At 42.9% G+C, this 16,178-nt stretch overlaps 2 protein-coding genes across 3 annotated transcripts; both read left to right on the plus strand.

Moving 5' to 3' along the window:
- Nucleotides 1-2,966: 2,966 nt before the first annotated feature.
- On the plus strand, nt 2,967-4,479 carry LOC133633634 (coxsackievirus and adenovirus receptor homolog). The gene has a single exon (XM_062026220.1). The coding sequence runs from the start codon at nt 3,057-3,059 to the stop codon at nt 3,954-3,956; it is 900 nt and encodes a 299-aa protein (XP_061882204.1). The 5' UTR covers nt 2,967-3,056; the 3' UTR covers nt 3,957-4,479.
- A 6,953-nt stretch (nt 4,480-11,432) lies between these two features.
- Nucleotides 11,433-15,968, plus strand: LOC133633636 (coxsackievirus and adenovirus receptor homolog). Of its 2 annotated transcripts, none has more exons than XM_062026221.1 (2): nt 11,433-11,586; nt 14,724-15,968. In XM_062026221.1, exon 2 carries the CDS (start codon nt 14,746-14,748, stop codon nt 15,643-15,645), a length of 900 nt encoding a protein of 299 aa, XP_061882205.1. In that variant the 5' UTR covers nt 11,433-11,586; nt 14,724-14,745; the 3' UTR covers nt 15,646-15,968. The 2 variants fall into 2 exon arrangements, with proteins under 2 accessions (XP_061882205.1, XP_061882206.1); XM_062026222.1 differs by having other exon boundaries at nt 11,586-11,653.
- Nucleotides 15,969-16,178: the final 210 nt, after the last annotated feature.

Genomic DNA, 16,178 nt, shown 5'->3' on the forward strand with positions numbered 1-16,178 from the left:
AACCTTCGTTTTTTTAGTTGTTTGCTCTGTAAACCAAAATCGTAACTGCTCTCTTCATCGAAGGACTTGCAACACAAATTTAGGAACACACATTAAGGTGAGTTGAGTTCATGAGAAGTTTTACCGCACAAAAACCTTTCCCAACTGCTGCCAAACAACAAACATCTTTTTTTTTTTTGTCAAGATATAGCATACTTGCCAACCCTCCCGTTTTTAGCGGGAGAATCCCGATATCCAGCGCCTCTCCCGACAACCTCCCGACAAGAGATTTTCTCCCGACAAACTCCCGGTATTCAGCCGGAGCTGGAGGCCACGCCCCAAAAAAAAAAAAAGTCTGCCGCAGCTGCGATTGGACCTGACCAGCCTCCGGGTACAAGTACTGGAGTACCGATTGCTTGCCAGGGAAGATCTTCCCCAGGAAGCAAGGATTGACCGGTTTTGGGCCATGCTAGGGAGAGATGGAAGATTCCACACACTCGTGCATTGATGCAAGCACTTTTGTGCGTGCCACACAGCATTGCATCATCAGAGAGGGTGTTCAGCATGGTTAGAAAAATAGTGACAGAGAATAGAAAGAGGATGGACAATTCAACCCTTAACAAAGCATTGTACTTTCAAGTACAACAATGAGTAGATGAGTGTTGTGTGTATATGTGTAAAATAAATGAACACTAAAATTCAAGTATTTATTTTATTTATACATATAATAATATATATATATATATATATATATATATATATATATATATATATATATATATATATATATATATATATATATATATATATATATATATATATATATAATTCACTGAAAGTCAAGTATTTATATATATGTATATATATGAAATACTTGAGTTGGTGAATTCTAGCTGTAAAATATACTCTCCTCTTAACCACGCCCCCCTAACCACGCCCCCCACCCACCCCCGACCAAGGCCGCCGCCGCCCCCCATCCCCCCCCCCCCCCCCCCCCCCCCCCCCCAACCCCCCCCTCCCGATATTGGAGGTCTCAAGGTTGGCAAGTATGAGATATAGACTTTTTTTTTTTTTTTACTGTAGGTAGAGAAAATGAATAATATTACAGGGGTGGGCCAAAGAAAAGGCAAACTAAATTAAATACGTACAGTGGGGTGCGGGGACCCCTAGAGGTAGTTGTAGGGTGTCCACAGCTAAATGACAGATAGTTAATAGTAATGGACCCTTATTATGTCCACTTGAACACTCCCAGTTACAATAACATTGATATTATACATGTGGGCCCATAGATAGAAATGCCGTTAAAAGTAGCTTTGATGTAGCATTTAAGTTTTGCTGTGTAGCTTGCTACAATTCTCCGGGAATAGCTTCCCCTGTAACTTAAAGGCCTACTGAAAGCCACTACTAGCGACCACGCAGTCTGATAGTTTATATATCAATGATGAAATCTTAACATTGCAACACATGCCAATACGGCCGGGTTAACTTATAAAGTGACATTTTAAAATTCCTGCCACACTTCCGGTTGAAAAACTCCTTTGGATATGATTTATGGGCGTGACGTCACAAAAGCAACGGAAGTGGTTGGACCCCATCGGACCCGATACAAAAACCTCTTGTTTTCTTCGACAAAATTCCACAGTATTCTGGACATCTGTGTTGGTGAATCTTTTGCAATTTGTTTAATGAACAATGGAGGCTGCAAAGAAGAACGTTGTAGGTGGGATCGATCGGTGTCTTAGCGGCTAAGTACAATACTTACAGCAACACAACAAGGACTACTTACTACGCCTAGCCGATGCTTACCGCCAAACCCACGGATGAAGTCCTTCGTCGCGCCGTCGATCGCTGGAACGCAGGTGAGCACGGCTGTTGATGGGAAGATGAGGGCTGGCTGGCGTAGGTGGAGCGCTAATGTTTTTATCATAGTTCTGTGAGGTCCGGTTGCTAAGTTGCTAAATTAGCCTTACGGCGTTAGCAACAGCATTGTTAAGCTTTACCAGGCTGAGAATTTTTAACCGTGTAGTTACATGTACATGGTTTAATAGTATTGTTGATCTTCTGTCTATCCTTCCAGTCAGGGGTTTATTTCTTTTGTTTCTGTATTGTTGATCTTCTGTCTATCCTTCCAGTCAGGGGTTTATTTCTTTTGTTTCTATCTTCATTTGAGAACGATGCTATCACGCTAGCTCAGTAGCTATTGTCGTGGAGATAAAAGTCACTTTAAATGTCCATTTCGCGTGCTCGACTCTCATTTTCAAGAGGATATAGTATCCGAGGTGGTTTAAAATACAAATCCGTGATCCACAATAGAAAAAGGAGAGAGTGTGGAATCCAATGAGCCAGCTTGTACCTAAGTTACGGTCAGAGCGAAAAAAAATACGTCCATCACTGTCTCCTAAGTCCTACACTGTAACGTTCCTCATCTACGAATCTTTCATCCTCGCTCAAATTAATGGGGTAATCGTCGCTTTGTCGCTCCGAATCTCTCTCGCTCCATTGTAAACAAAGGAAAATTGTGAGGAATACTAGCTCCTGTGACGTCACGCTACTTCCGCTACAGGCAAGGCTTTTTTTTTATCAGCGAGCAAAAGTTGCGAACTTTATCGTCGATTTTCTCTACTAAATCCTTTCAGCAAAAATATGGCAATATCGCGAAATGATCAAGTATGACACATAGAATGGATCTGCTATTCCCGTTTAAATTTAAAAAAAAATTCATTTCAGTAGGCCTCTAACTACATTTAATTGAGAGTAACTTGTAGTTCAGCTCGTTACATATTCAAGTAGCTTGCCTATCACTGTGTACAAATATTGCAAAACAATCAATTTGGTGTATTAATATTGCACACTTTTGCTCAAGCTATGTTGCTAGTGCAGTTATTGTTGACTTCAAAGGCATCAGTTCTGAGTTTTTTTCTTTGTCGTTGAAGTCGTAATAGATAGATAGTACTTCATTGTAATGTCCTCTTCAGTATTTTTGATGTCTTGGACAACACCAACGTTTGCCGGTAAAGAACAGAAAACACAAAGTTATTTCTTTTGTATTTAACAGCAAGCTCCTGTACAACAGTCCAATGATGACGTCTGTGCTGTGGTATTTGGTGTCAGTGCTGGCATTTTGCACCACGGGCCTAGTTTGTGCTTTTGGGACCAGCGCCAACAAGACTTCCTATTACGCACACAAAGGATCGAGCGTCATTCTTCACTGCAAGTACACACGTCCCTCTGGCTTCTTAAAGTGCCCGGCAGGTTCTTGGGAATTTGTATCTCCAAAAAAAGACAGGAAGGTTATTTTCAAGATGGAATCCAGCCAGATAAAAACGGACTATAATCCTTTGAAGGACAGGATTAGCTTCCCTTCCCCCAACCCTTGTGATGGAGATGCTTCCATAAGGATCAATGGCCTGCGTATGTCAGACACGGGGAAGTACGTGTGCAACTTGGAATTTAAGTCTCAACATTTGTTGAAAACCATGACCCTGACAGTCACGGAGGAGCTGAGCACACCGGTGTGTGCCGTGCAAGGAAAGCTTGTGGCAGGTAATGTTGTGACGCTCCAATGCACATCCTCACAAGGCACCCCCCCGCTGAAGTACAGCTGGACAAAGACGAGTGGAAACCAGATGTTACCTTCTAACACCAACGGGGACACCTCAGGAGGGACCTTGTTGGTCAACAGGCTCTCAGAGGACGACTGTGGAAGTTATCGCTGCACGGTGGAAAGTCTGGATGATACCAAACACTGTGAGATCCTACTTGAGTGTCCACACCCACCTTCGACCACAAGCGATGCAACCAAACACAAGGAGGTCCCACCAAAGTGTCCACGGTCCCCATTAGCGACGAGCGATGGAAATCAAGTTATCATAGCAGTGGCGGCGACTATCGTTGTTCTTTTGCTGGCCATTGTCTTGGTTCTCACAGTCATTTGGGTCTTGCGCAAAAGAAATCGTGGTGAGCTTGCTATCAATTAAAAATGACTATTTAGTGGCGTCCCCTCTTCCAAGTGGTCTTTCAGGGGACAAACTATGTAATGGAGATTACATTATTGTGTACTAATTAGTACAATACAACTTTAAAAACATTGTGTGTGCTGCGTTGATAGTATCATAGCACAGCACACACAAAGATCGTAACTGCTCAATGCCTGATTTTTTGTCTTTGTGTGGGGTCAAAAATATATTTTAAAGATTAAGAAAATACATGTGTACCACTCTTAAGGTAGACTCGGGGTGTCAAAAAGGACGGCCCACGAACAGGTTTTATCCGGCCTGCGAGATGAGTTTGCAAAGTAAAAAAAATGAGCTATAATGTTTGAATGAAATAAACTGCTGTTCTTGTGCCTACTATGTGTCGAAATAGCAGTTATTTGTACCTTTGATTGCCCTGCCGTGAGCATGCGGATAACCTCAAAAGGGGGCGGAGCTATGTGCAGTGTGTCAACACTTCCATGTTTGGACACTTATTACTTATGCTACATGAAAATGATGCTACATATGTACAGAATAAACCACGTGATGTTAAGTGTTGGCCCTTCGATAAGGTGGTGACCTGTCCAGGGTGTACCCTGCCTTCCGCCCGAGTGCAGCTGAAATAGGCTCCAGCAAGGAAAGGGACAAGCGGTAGAAAATGGATGGATGTTAGCACATCAGTTGAGGAAGATGAGTAAATCACATTAATACCAGCCTGTAATTTGGTATTGCCAACATTCTTTTTAGGGTCCGCACAGGACCTTTTCAAAAGGAATCCCACAGGGAGTCCTTTTGCAATGGGACGAAAGGACCCTATTGAAATTGTAATGTTTATTATTATTCTTTTTTTTTTTTATTATACCGGCCGCCTCTTCGAGCAGCAATTTGACCCACTTAACATGCTCCAAAACTCACCAAATTTGACACACAAATCAGGACCTGCGAAAATTGCAAGTTAATAACAAAACCAAACCCCAAAAATCAAAATTGCGCTCTAGCGCCCCCTAGGAAAAAATAAAAACAAACTGCCTGTAACTCCCACTAGGAAGGTCGTAGAGACATGAAACAAAAAACCTCTATGTAGGTCAGACTTAGACCTACATTTCATAATTTTACATCCTCGGGCAAAAACCAACAGGAAGTTGGCAATTTCCCCTTCAAGACAAAATTGTACTAAAAAAAACTTGTTTTTGCCTCTTTGAGCTGTAATTTGACCCTCTTAAAATACTTCAAAACTCACCAAACTTCTCACACACATCGGGACTGGTAGAAATTGCGATCTCAAAAAATAACCGAACCCCGAAACTCAAAATTGTGCTCTAGAGCAATTTTTTAATAAAACAGAAAAAAATGCTTTTTAGAGGAAAACTCTGACAAACTGCTTATAACTTCCGGTAGGAACGTCTTAGAGACATGAAACAAATACCTCCATGTAGGTCTCGCCTAGACCTACATTTCATAGATTGACATCCTTCAGCAAAAATCAACAGGAAGTTTGCTATCCCTCCTTCAAAACAACATTTTTGTTACAACCGGTCACCAAACATCAAACCTTATCTCCTCCGAGCCCGTTTGTCGTTTCGGCTTCAAACTGCTACAGGAGAGAGATTGAACCCTTCTGATTGAAAGTTGACGACGGCGTTTTGATTCGTGCTACCGTTTAGATTTCACGAGCCTTCAAAGACCCGCAGCACTAAAGTTGCTCCGGTGCCAAAAATGACAACGAAAATGCAATTACTCCTTTGTCCTCAAAATTCTACACACAATAGCCTATAATGACAATGTGAACTCAGACACAACTTCCTCTAACTCCCAGTACGAATATCGTAGAGACACGAAACAAAAACCTCTATGTAGGTCTCACTCAGGACTACCACTGGACAAAAGTATTGGGACACTTAGGACTAGCACCTGCCAAAAGGCGGACCCGACCAACGCTGCTTGCAGCTTTAATTATTTATTTGTTTTTTCATTTTCAACAATACAAAATACCAACAAACACACAAACAAAAAAAAACCTCAAAACACAAAACAATGTCAAACAGTCAGGGTTCTACTCAACCACCGTCTGCTCTATACACAAAATTCATAAATCTAAAGAAGCGTTCTACTTAACCCTGACGTCACTGTCAGGCTCCAACACATTTAATAGGTTATTTTCAGACACATACAAAACAAATGGGTCCAAGACCTGGTGAAAAATGCTTAGATGATCTTTTATCGTAATTTTTTGTAATGGAAGGGCTGTGGATAGTTCGGACAGCCATCGGACGATTCTTGGTCTTTTGATGTTTTCCATTTGGGCAACAAAATACCCAAGTCCACAAAGTATTGTTGATTCTTTTTAAGTATCACATTTTCTACTTCAAACAACCGTGAAACCAATGGTAGTTAAATTTGTAGAACGTCTTTAATGCATTGTTTACTTCTTGCCACAACGTTTTGATTTCTCTACACATCCAAATGCCATGGAAAAATGCAAGTGTTAGATATACCATGACTATTTGTGGAGCTTTTTTGGAGCAATTCATGTTCTCATTAGCCAGTTGTATTAACTTCAAACGTGTATCAGTAGTCTTTAATTGTGCTTCAGTACATGTCTTCTCCCATTCCGCTATAAAAAAATATCATTGTGCAGATAAGTAGGAAGAGTTCCTCCATCTTTTTCTGCGTAATGAAATTCCAACACACGGGTTGTAGCATTTAAGCCCCCCTCTGTCATAGGGCAAATATAGTAAAGCCATCCTTATCCTATTGTTCCACAGGTAACTGAGAAACAAGCTTTTTATTTGGGTGAACAGATTACTTAGAAGAAGTGGAGGGTTTTGAAACAAGTACAACAGTTTAGGCATTATATCTTAAGGACGTTTATTTTCCCTATTTGCGACATCGGTATGGGAGTCAACCTGTTTAGTGCTTTTAAAGGCCTACTGAAAGCCACTACTACCGACCACACAGTCTGATAGTTTATATATCAATGATGAAATCTTAACATTGCAACACATGCCAATACGGCCGGGTTAACTTATAAAGTGACATTTTAAATTTCCCGGGAAACTTCCGGCTGAAAACGTCTATGTATGATGACGTTTGCGCGTGACGTCAAGGGTTGAAGGAGACGTTTTGGAATAGCACGGTTGCCAGCTTAAGTCGTCTGTTTTCACCACATAATTCCACAGTATTCTGGACATCTGTGTTGGTGAATCTTTTGCAATTTGTTCAATTAACAATGGAGACTGCAAAGAAGAAAGCTGTAGGTGGGATCGGTGTATTAGTGGCAGACTACAGCAACACAACCAGGAGGACTTTGAGATGGATAGCAGACGCGCTACCGTGAGTACAGCTACCGTGAGTACAGCTACCGTGAGTACAGCTACCGTGAGTACAGCTTTGGCCATCCTCATGCTGCCACATCCAGAACGCCAATTTGTGGTCGAGGTGGACTCGTCAAATGAAAGAGTTGGGGCGGTTCTATCCCAAAGACTGGAGGCAGATGGGAAGACCTACTCCTGCGCTTTTCTGTCTTGCCGGCTGAGCCCTGCGTAACGTAACTATGATGTTGGCAACAGGGAACTGCTGGCGGTTAAGGTAGCGCTGGAAGAGTGGCGACATTGGTTGCAAGATTTCATAGTTTGGACTGACCACAAGAACCTGGAATATATTCAACAAGCCAAGAGACTGAATTCACGTCAGGTCAGGTGGGCATTGTTTTTCAACCGTTTTAACTTCACGTTGTCGTACCACAATGTCAAAGCAGATGCTTTGTCGCGCCTCTACGACCCCGAGCCTGTTACCAAAGTACCAGAGCCCATCCTTCCACGGAACTGTGTGGTTGGAGCGGTCACTTGGCAGATAGAACAGGAAGTAAGACATGCTAAAGGTGAGACCCATCCACCTAGTGGGTGTTTGTCCCTGTCAATCTGCGCCCACAGGTGATCCATTGGGCTCACACCTTGCTGCTTACCTGCCATGCGGGGATCCGGAGAACTATGTTTGCCATTTCACAACGGTTCTGGTGGCCATCCATGGAGGCGGGGGTCCGGGAGTACATCGAAGCATGTCCGGTCTGCGCTAGCAACAAGACATCCTCCGGGTCACGTGTTGGACTTCTACAGCCTCTGCCTATCCCCTCCAGACCATGACCAAACATCTCTGTGGACTTCGTCACGGGCCTCCTGGTCTTAAGAGGTAACACCAAGGTGCTCACCGTGGTTGACCGATTTTCCAAGATGACACATTGTATTGCCTTGCCAATGTTGCCCACAGCCAAGGAGACTGCTCAGATATTGATGCAACATGTTTTTAGAATACACGGATTTCCCTCAGACATTGTATCAGACCGGGGGCCTTAATTCATCTCCCGGTTCTGGAGGAAGTTCTGCAAGCTCATCAGAGCTACAGCCAGCCTGACGTCAGGATACTACCCGGAGGCGAACGGCGAGACCGAGCGCCTCAACTAACAACTGGAAATTGGCCTCCGATGCCTCGTGTCCCAGAACCCAACAGTGTGGAGTTCCCACCTGGTCTGGGTGGAATACGCCCACCTCTGACACTGGTTTCTCCCCCTTCAAGTGTGTCTATGGCTACCAAACGCCAGAGTTCCCAGACTCAGAGCCAGATGTTTCCGTGCCCTTCGCCCACGCCCCTGTGCGCATTTGGCTTGCGGCCCGACAAGTGCTTGCTCGCCGACTAGAAGCGACACCCAGCACCTGATTGCCGGCCAGGACAGAGAGTATGGCTATCCGCCAAAGACCTGTACCTCAAGGTCCTCTCCAAAAAATTTGCGCCCAGATTCGTGGGCCCCTTCCCCATCGCCAAGGTTTCAGGTTGTCTTGTCACTTCCTGTTTTATTTTGAAATACTAACTCTCCCTCTCGTTTCAGATCACTTGCCTTTCCTCCTGTATCACTGGTCTGATGTCTTTCCTGATTGCCTGATTGTGCCCACCTGTGTCACCCTTCTTCATGTGTTTTAATGTCTTGTCCTCCTTCTGTCCTGTGCCAGAGTGTTTCGTATCTTCTTGTGCGTACTTCCAGCGTTCCTTTGCCACAGTATTATCCGCAGCTATAGCCCCATTTTGTATACCTTTTTTGGAGTATTTTGGTTTGGAAGTTTTGTCAGGTTAAGATTAGCTTCCTAGCGTCGCCTCCGTTGGAGTGCCTTTTGTTCTACTTAGTAGTTTTTGTTCATAGCACCTTTTTTCCCTCCGTAGGAAGAGCGTTTTGAGTTACAGCTATTTTTAATACGTTTAGTGGTCAGGTTAGGTCTGGTTTGATAGCCTGATTTTGTTTCTCCCGTTTTGTACCCCTTCCCTGTTCAGAATAAATATCTGTTTCTGAAAATCCTGCATCTGTGTTCAGAGTCCTATTCTGGTCGTGACAGTTGTGAGTGAGTGTAAATTAATTGTGATAAAGGCTGATGACGACAATGGGACATATAACAGGTGTAGAGATAGAAAGGGAAAAACAAAAAACATACAATAAATGGAAAAGGAAAAAAAGAGTGGTGGATTCGACAAGTAGTTAAATAAGTGAGATAAAAAGGAAAACGAGAAAGAAAAACAACAAACATAGCTAATAATTCTACGACAGAGAGTGGTTTGTGTTTACGTGAGCGCTATCATGACGCACAGAAGTATTGTGAGGGAGAGAAAAAAAGTCTAATTATAAAAAGGGAATCAAGCCTAACGGAAGAAAAAAACGACATTTACTGTGCTTCAGATGTTAATAATACAGCCATGGCGTGGCTTCCGGATCACGGTAAAGTTGACCTTTGATAAAAACTTTATCCACCGCGATGACAGCGCGTCATCCTTCGGTGATAAACTTCTTACGAAGCGGGAACATGCCGCCGTCTGTCGAGGATCTGCTTGGGGAACTGGTCGTTAATGCTGAAGTTGGATCCCTTCAGCTCTCGGACCCGGCTCTTCACCTGCTCCTTCTGCTTGAAGTGTTCAAATTTTGCCACGATGGGTCTCGGCCTCCTATTTTTCCCGGTTTTTGGCTCCAAGCCGGTGGATGCGATGGAAGGTGATATTCCTGATGGTGTCCGCTGGAAGCTTGAGCTGGTGTTCCATGAAGGACTTCACGGTTTCCTCTGGATCTTCCGCTGTCTTTTCCGGTACTCCCGCAAAAAACTGATTGTCCCTCATGCTTCTCGCCTGGAGGTCCAGTATCGTCTCCTTCATGATTTTGTTTCCCCGAGTAGGTTGTGCCACTCCGTCGAAGAGCAGCGTTCTCTTGGGCGAGAGAGACAACCTGTTGTTGTCCAAAGTCCAAACTCTCTCAGATGGCTTGGAACTCCTCGTGTAGCACCTCTACACGTGCAAGGCGGCCATACAAACAAATCCACCTCTTGTCGATGCAATCCAAGATATCAGCAAAGCTGGAACCCGGTGGTGACCAGGTGAGTCTTCTGGGTGGCTCCTTTTTTATGTTAATAATGGATTAGATTCATATCGCGCTTTTCTATTGTTAGATACTCAAAGCGCTCACAGAGAAGTGGGAACCCATCATTCATTCACACCTGGTGGTGGTAAGCTACATTTGTAGCCACAGCTGCCCTGGGGTAGACTGACGGAAGCGAGGCTGCCAGTTTGCGCCTACGGCCCCTCCGACCACCACCTACCATTCATTCGTCTTTAATTTCACCGGTGTGAGCGGCACCGGGGGCAAAGGGTGAAGTGTCCTGCCCAAGGACACAACGGCAGCGATTTTTGGATGGTAAGAGGCGGGGAGCGAACCTGCAACCCTCAGGTTTCTGGCACGGTTGCTCTACCCACTACGCCACGCTGTATGTTGGCATCAAGGGCTTTCCCATGACGAGACGATCGAAGCACTGCTCATTATAGTCTTCGAAAGCCTTCAGATTTCGATATTTGAATATGTTGATTGCTTATTTTTGCCTTAGTTTAATTTTGGTGGATGTTTGAATGAATCAGAATTGTTTGACATCCTTTTGATCCACTTGACTGTTTTTTTCCCCGTGTCACGTACGCTCTTGCGAGACCGTAGCATTACTGACCACCTACCTCCGCTACCCCCACCTTACCAGGTGGCGGGTTTAGGCAACGGCCACTTCCGGGGTCATAAACCATCCTCAATTCCCCCTGAACCTCCTAAACAGGTAAGGTAGATGACTACTACTGACCTCACCTGTATGTTCACAAGCTCATCTTTGGTATCTTTAAGATCCAAAAGCGCACTTAAAGTTCTGATAGGATGCTAATACATAAGCTGAAAGATATGTCTATGAATGTTGTCATTCATCAAAGTCATTGTCATCTCAGGGCGTTCAATCGATCGCAACTGGACTGTTTGGTTCGTCTTAGAAGATGTTTCGCCACTCATCTGAGTAGGCTTCTTCCGAGTCGGACTAGATCTGACCGATCTAAGTCTATGAGCACGAACTGATGAAGCCTACTCGGATGAGCGGTGAAACGTCTTTTATGACAAACCAAACAGTCCAGTTGCGATCGATTGAACGCCCTGAGAAAAAAGTATTTGTTCTTTATGAGTCATACATGATGTTGATGATGACATGCCTCTTTTTCAGCCTTTGTGAGATGTGTTATTTACACGGAATGTGCTTTGCTGCTGTCCAAGTCAGAGAATCCAACTGAGTCTTCTGTGCCAGTAAGTAGACTTTTTTTTCATTTACTCCAGGATTTTCCAAAGTTTTTCAAAGTGATTCAGAACCAAGGTTTGAATTCATCTGTTTCAGACATGTTTAACAGGTTACAAAGCTTAATTAATCGTACTCGTTCTCCATGTCTTTTACTGATCATTCATTGACACCATAACTTTTAAGTTTAGTTCACTTCCTTTGCAAGAGAAAGGAAGGTGTTTGAAACAATTATAAAGAGCAAGCACATTGAGGCTAAGTGTAAAATATTGATCTGAAAATGTTGACTGAATTTTTAAACTGCATGATATTTCCATTGATTAAATACAGCAAAAATTCATGATGATAGTCAATGAATGTAGTGTATTAGCAGTGATGGGCAGTGATAAGCTACATGTAGCTTAGTTACGTAACTTTACTTAATTTTTCAGTAGCTTGGCAGTAGCTTAGCTACTTTTTTAACGAATAGCTTTTCCTGTAGCTTAGCTACTTTTAGACCCATGTAGCATACTTGCCAACCTTGAGACCTCCGATATCGGGAGGTGGGGGGAAGGGGGGGCGGGGGGCGTGGCTAAGGGCGCGGTTAAGAGGAGAGTATATTTACAGCTAGAATTCACCAAATCAAGTATTTCATATATATATATATATATATATATATATATATATATATATATATATATATATATATATATATATATATATATATGTATATATATATATATATATATATATATATATATATATATATATATATATATATATATATATATATATATATATATGAAATACTTGACTTTCAGTGAATTCTAGCTATATATATATATTTTTTTTTTTTAAATTTTATTATACATATGAATAAAATATTTGAATTTCAGTGTTCTGCAGGCTGTCCAGTAGATGGCAGTATTGTCCTGTTTAAGAGTGTCACAACATTGCTGTTTACTGCAGACGAACTGCTTTACGGTAGACTAAACGTGACTGCTGTTGTTGTCAATGTTGTGTGTTGTTACCGCGCTGGGAGGACGTTAATGAAACTGCCTAACAATAAACCCACATAAGAAACCAAGAACTCTCTCTCCTTGTGCACTCTACTCTCTAAAAGCCGTAGATGTTATGACGTCATTGGGAAGGCAAGCTGTTTATATTGTGGGAAAGCGGACGTGAGAACGGCTGTCCCCACTCAGGTCCGCATTGAGCTGGAGGGGGCGTGGCCTCCAGCTCCGGCTGAATACCGGGAGTTTGTCGGGAGAAAATCTCTGCCGGGAGGTTGTCGGGAGAGGCGCTGAATACCGGGAGTTTGTCGGGAGAAAATCTCTGCCGGGAGGTTGTCGGGAGAGGCGCTGAATACCGGGATTCTCCCGCTAAAAACGGGAGGGTTGGCAAGTATGCCATGTAGCAAGGTAGCTTACCTCAAAGCCACAAGCTACAAAGAGAGAAAATGGACTGCAAATCCAGGCCCCAAAAAATATGGGAAAAATACAATGACCTGGATGAATGAGAACATCCATACAAACATAGAAAATCCACGATGATAGGTTGGTGTTCGTACGATGAGTCACAATTGGGTGCGGTTAGGGCGATACATTACGGACTGGCAAATCGGAGGAAAGATAAGGCGAGTCAGCGAAACCAGGAAGCAAAATCATAACAGACACGCACTCATGTCACATGACGAGGGAGTCAGAGATGCTTCAAGCTGACGACTCAAAAAAAAATACTTGAAAATGGCAACGAGATTCTCTCCAGCAGATTAGATTTTTCCGTTAGTGATGAAGACGACATGCAGGAAACCCACAATTATGCGTGTCCTTGACCATATTTAGACACATGTATGTGTTTAGAGAAAACAATGCCCAAAACCTTCGTTTTTTGAGTTGTTTGCTCTGTAAACCAAAATCGTAACTGCTCTCTTCATCGAAGACTTGCAACACAAATTTAGGAACACACATTAAGGTGAGTTGAGTTCATGAGAAGTTTTACCGCACAAAACCTTTACCAACTGCTGCCAAACAACAAACATCATTTTTTTTTGTCAAGATATAGCATACTTGCCAACCCTCCCGTTTTTAGCGGGAGAATCCCGATATTCAGCGCCTCTCCCGACAACCTCCCGACAAGAGATTTTCTCCCGACAAACTCCCTGTATTCAGCCGGAGCTGGAGGCCACGCCCAAAAAAAAAAAAAAGTCTGCCGCAGCTGCGATTGGACCTGACCAGCCTCCGGGTACAAGTACTGGAGTACCGATTGCTTGGCAGGGAAGATCTTCCCCAGGAAGCAAGGATTGACCGGTTTTGGGCCATGCTAGGGAGAGATGGAAGATTCCACACACTCGTGCATTTGATGCAAGCACTTTTGTGCGTGCCACACAGCATTGCATCATCAGAGAGGGTGTTCAGCATGGTTAGAAAAATAGTGACAGAGAATAGAAAGAGGATGGACAATTCAACCCTTAACAAAGCATTGTACTTTCAAGTACAACAATGAGTAGATGAGTGTTGTGTGTGTGTGTATATGTGTAAATAAATGAACACTAAAATTCAAGTATTTATTTTATTTATACATCTAATAATATATATATATATATATATATATATATATATATATATATATATATATATATATATATATATATATATATATATATATATATATATATATATATATAATTCACTGAAAGTCAAGTATTTATATATATATATATATATATATATGAAATACTTGAGTTGGTGAATTCTAGCTGTAAATATACTCTCCTCTTAACCACGCCTCTAACCACGCCCCCACCCACCCCCGACCAAGGCCCCCTGAAATTCATTTCAGTAGGCCTCTAACTACATTTAATTGAGAGTAACTTGTAGTTCAGCTCGTTACATATTCAAGTAGCTTGCCTATCACTGTGTACAAATATTGCAAAACAATCAATTTAGTGTATTAATATTGCACACTTTTGCTCAAGCTATGTTACTAGTGCAGTTATTGTTGACTTCAAAGGCATCAGTTCTGAGTTTTTTTCTTTGTCGTTGAAGTCGTAATAGATAGATAGTACTTCATTGTAATGTCCTCTTCAGTATTTTTGATGTCTTGGACAACACCAACGTTTGCCGGTAAAGAACACAAAACACAAAGTTATTTCTTTTGTATTTAACAGCAAGCTCCTGTACAACAGTCCAATGATGACGTCTGTGCTGTGGTATTTGGTGTCAGTGCTGGCATTTTGCACCACGAGCCTAGTTTGTGCTTTTGGGACCAGCGCCAACAAGACTTCCTATTACGCACACAAAGGATCAAGCGTCATTCTTCACTGCAAGTACACACGTCCCTCTGGCTTCTTAAAGTGCCTGGGAGCTGTTTGGGATTTGGAATCTCCAAAAGAAGAGAAGAAGACTATTTTACGGATGTATCACGGCCAAATTCATTCTGACTACAAATCTTTGAAGGACAGGATTAACTTCACTTCCCCCAACCCTTGTGATGGAGATGCTTCCATAAGGATCAATGGCCTGCGTATGTCAGACACGGGGAAGTACGTGTGCAACTTGGAATTTAAGTCTCAACATTTGTTGAAAACCATGACCCTGACAGTCACGGAGGAGCTGAGCACACCGGTGTGTGCCGTGCAAGGAAAGCCTGTGGCAGGTAATGTTGTGACGCTCCAATGCACATCCTCACAAGGCACCCCCCCGCTGAAGTACAGCTGGACAAAGACGAGTGGAAACCAGATGTTACCTTCTAACACCAACGGGGACACCTCAGGAGGGACATTGTTGGTCAACAGGCTCTCAGAGGACGACTGTGGAAGTTATCGCTGCACGGTGGAAAGTCTGGATGATACCAAACACTGTGAGATCCTACTTGAGTGTCCACACCCACCTTCGACCACAAGCGATGCAACCGAACACAAGGAGGTCCCACCAAAGTGTCCACGGTCCCCATTAGCGACGAGCGATGGAAATCAAGTTATCATAGCAGTGGCGGCGACTATCGTTGTTCTTTTGCTGGCCATTGTCTTGGTTCTCACAGTCATTTGGGTCTTGCGCAAAAGAAATCGTGGTGAGCTTGCTATCAATTAAAAATGACTATTTAGTGGCGTCCCCTCTTCCAAGTGGTCTTTCAGGGGACAAACTATGTAATGGAGATTACATTATTGTGTACTAATTAGTACAATACAACTTTAAAAACATTGTGTGTGCTGCGTTGATAGTATCATAGCACAGCACACACAAAGATCGTAACTGCTCAATGCCTGATTTTTTGTCTTTGTGTGGGGTCAAAAATATATTTTAAAGATTAAGAAAATACATGTGTACCACTCTTAAGGTAGACTCGGGGTGTCAAAAAGGAACGACCCACGAACAGGTTTTATCCGGCCTGCGAGATGAGTTTGCAAAGTAAAAAAAATGAGCTATAATGTTTGAATGAAATAAACTGCTGTTCTTGTGCCTACTATGTGTCGAAATAGCAGTTATTTGTACCTTTGATTGCCCTGCCGTGAGCATGCGGATAACCTCAAAAGGGGGCGGAGCTATGTGCCGTGTGTCAACACTTCCATGTTTGGACACTTATTACTTATGCTACATGAAAATGATGCTACATATGTACAGAA

This window comes from Entelurus aequoreus, linkage group LG18 (genome assembly GCF_033978785.1).
Source record: "Entelurus aequoreus isolate RoL-2023_Sb linkage group LG18, RoL_Eaeq_v1.1, whole genome shotgun sequence".
Lineage (NCBI taxonomy): Eukaryota > Metazoa > Chordata > Actinopteri > Syngnathiformes > Syngnathidae > Entelurus > Entelurus aequoreus.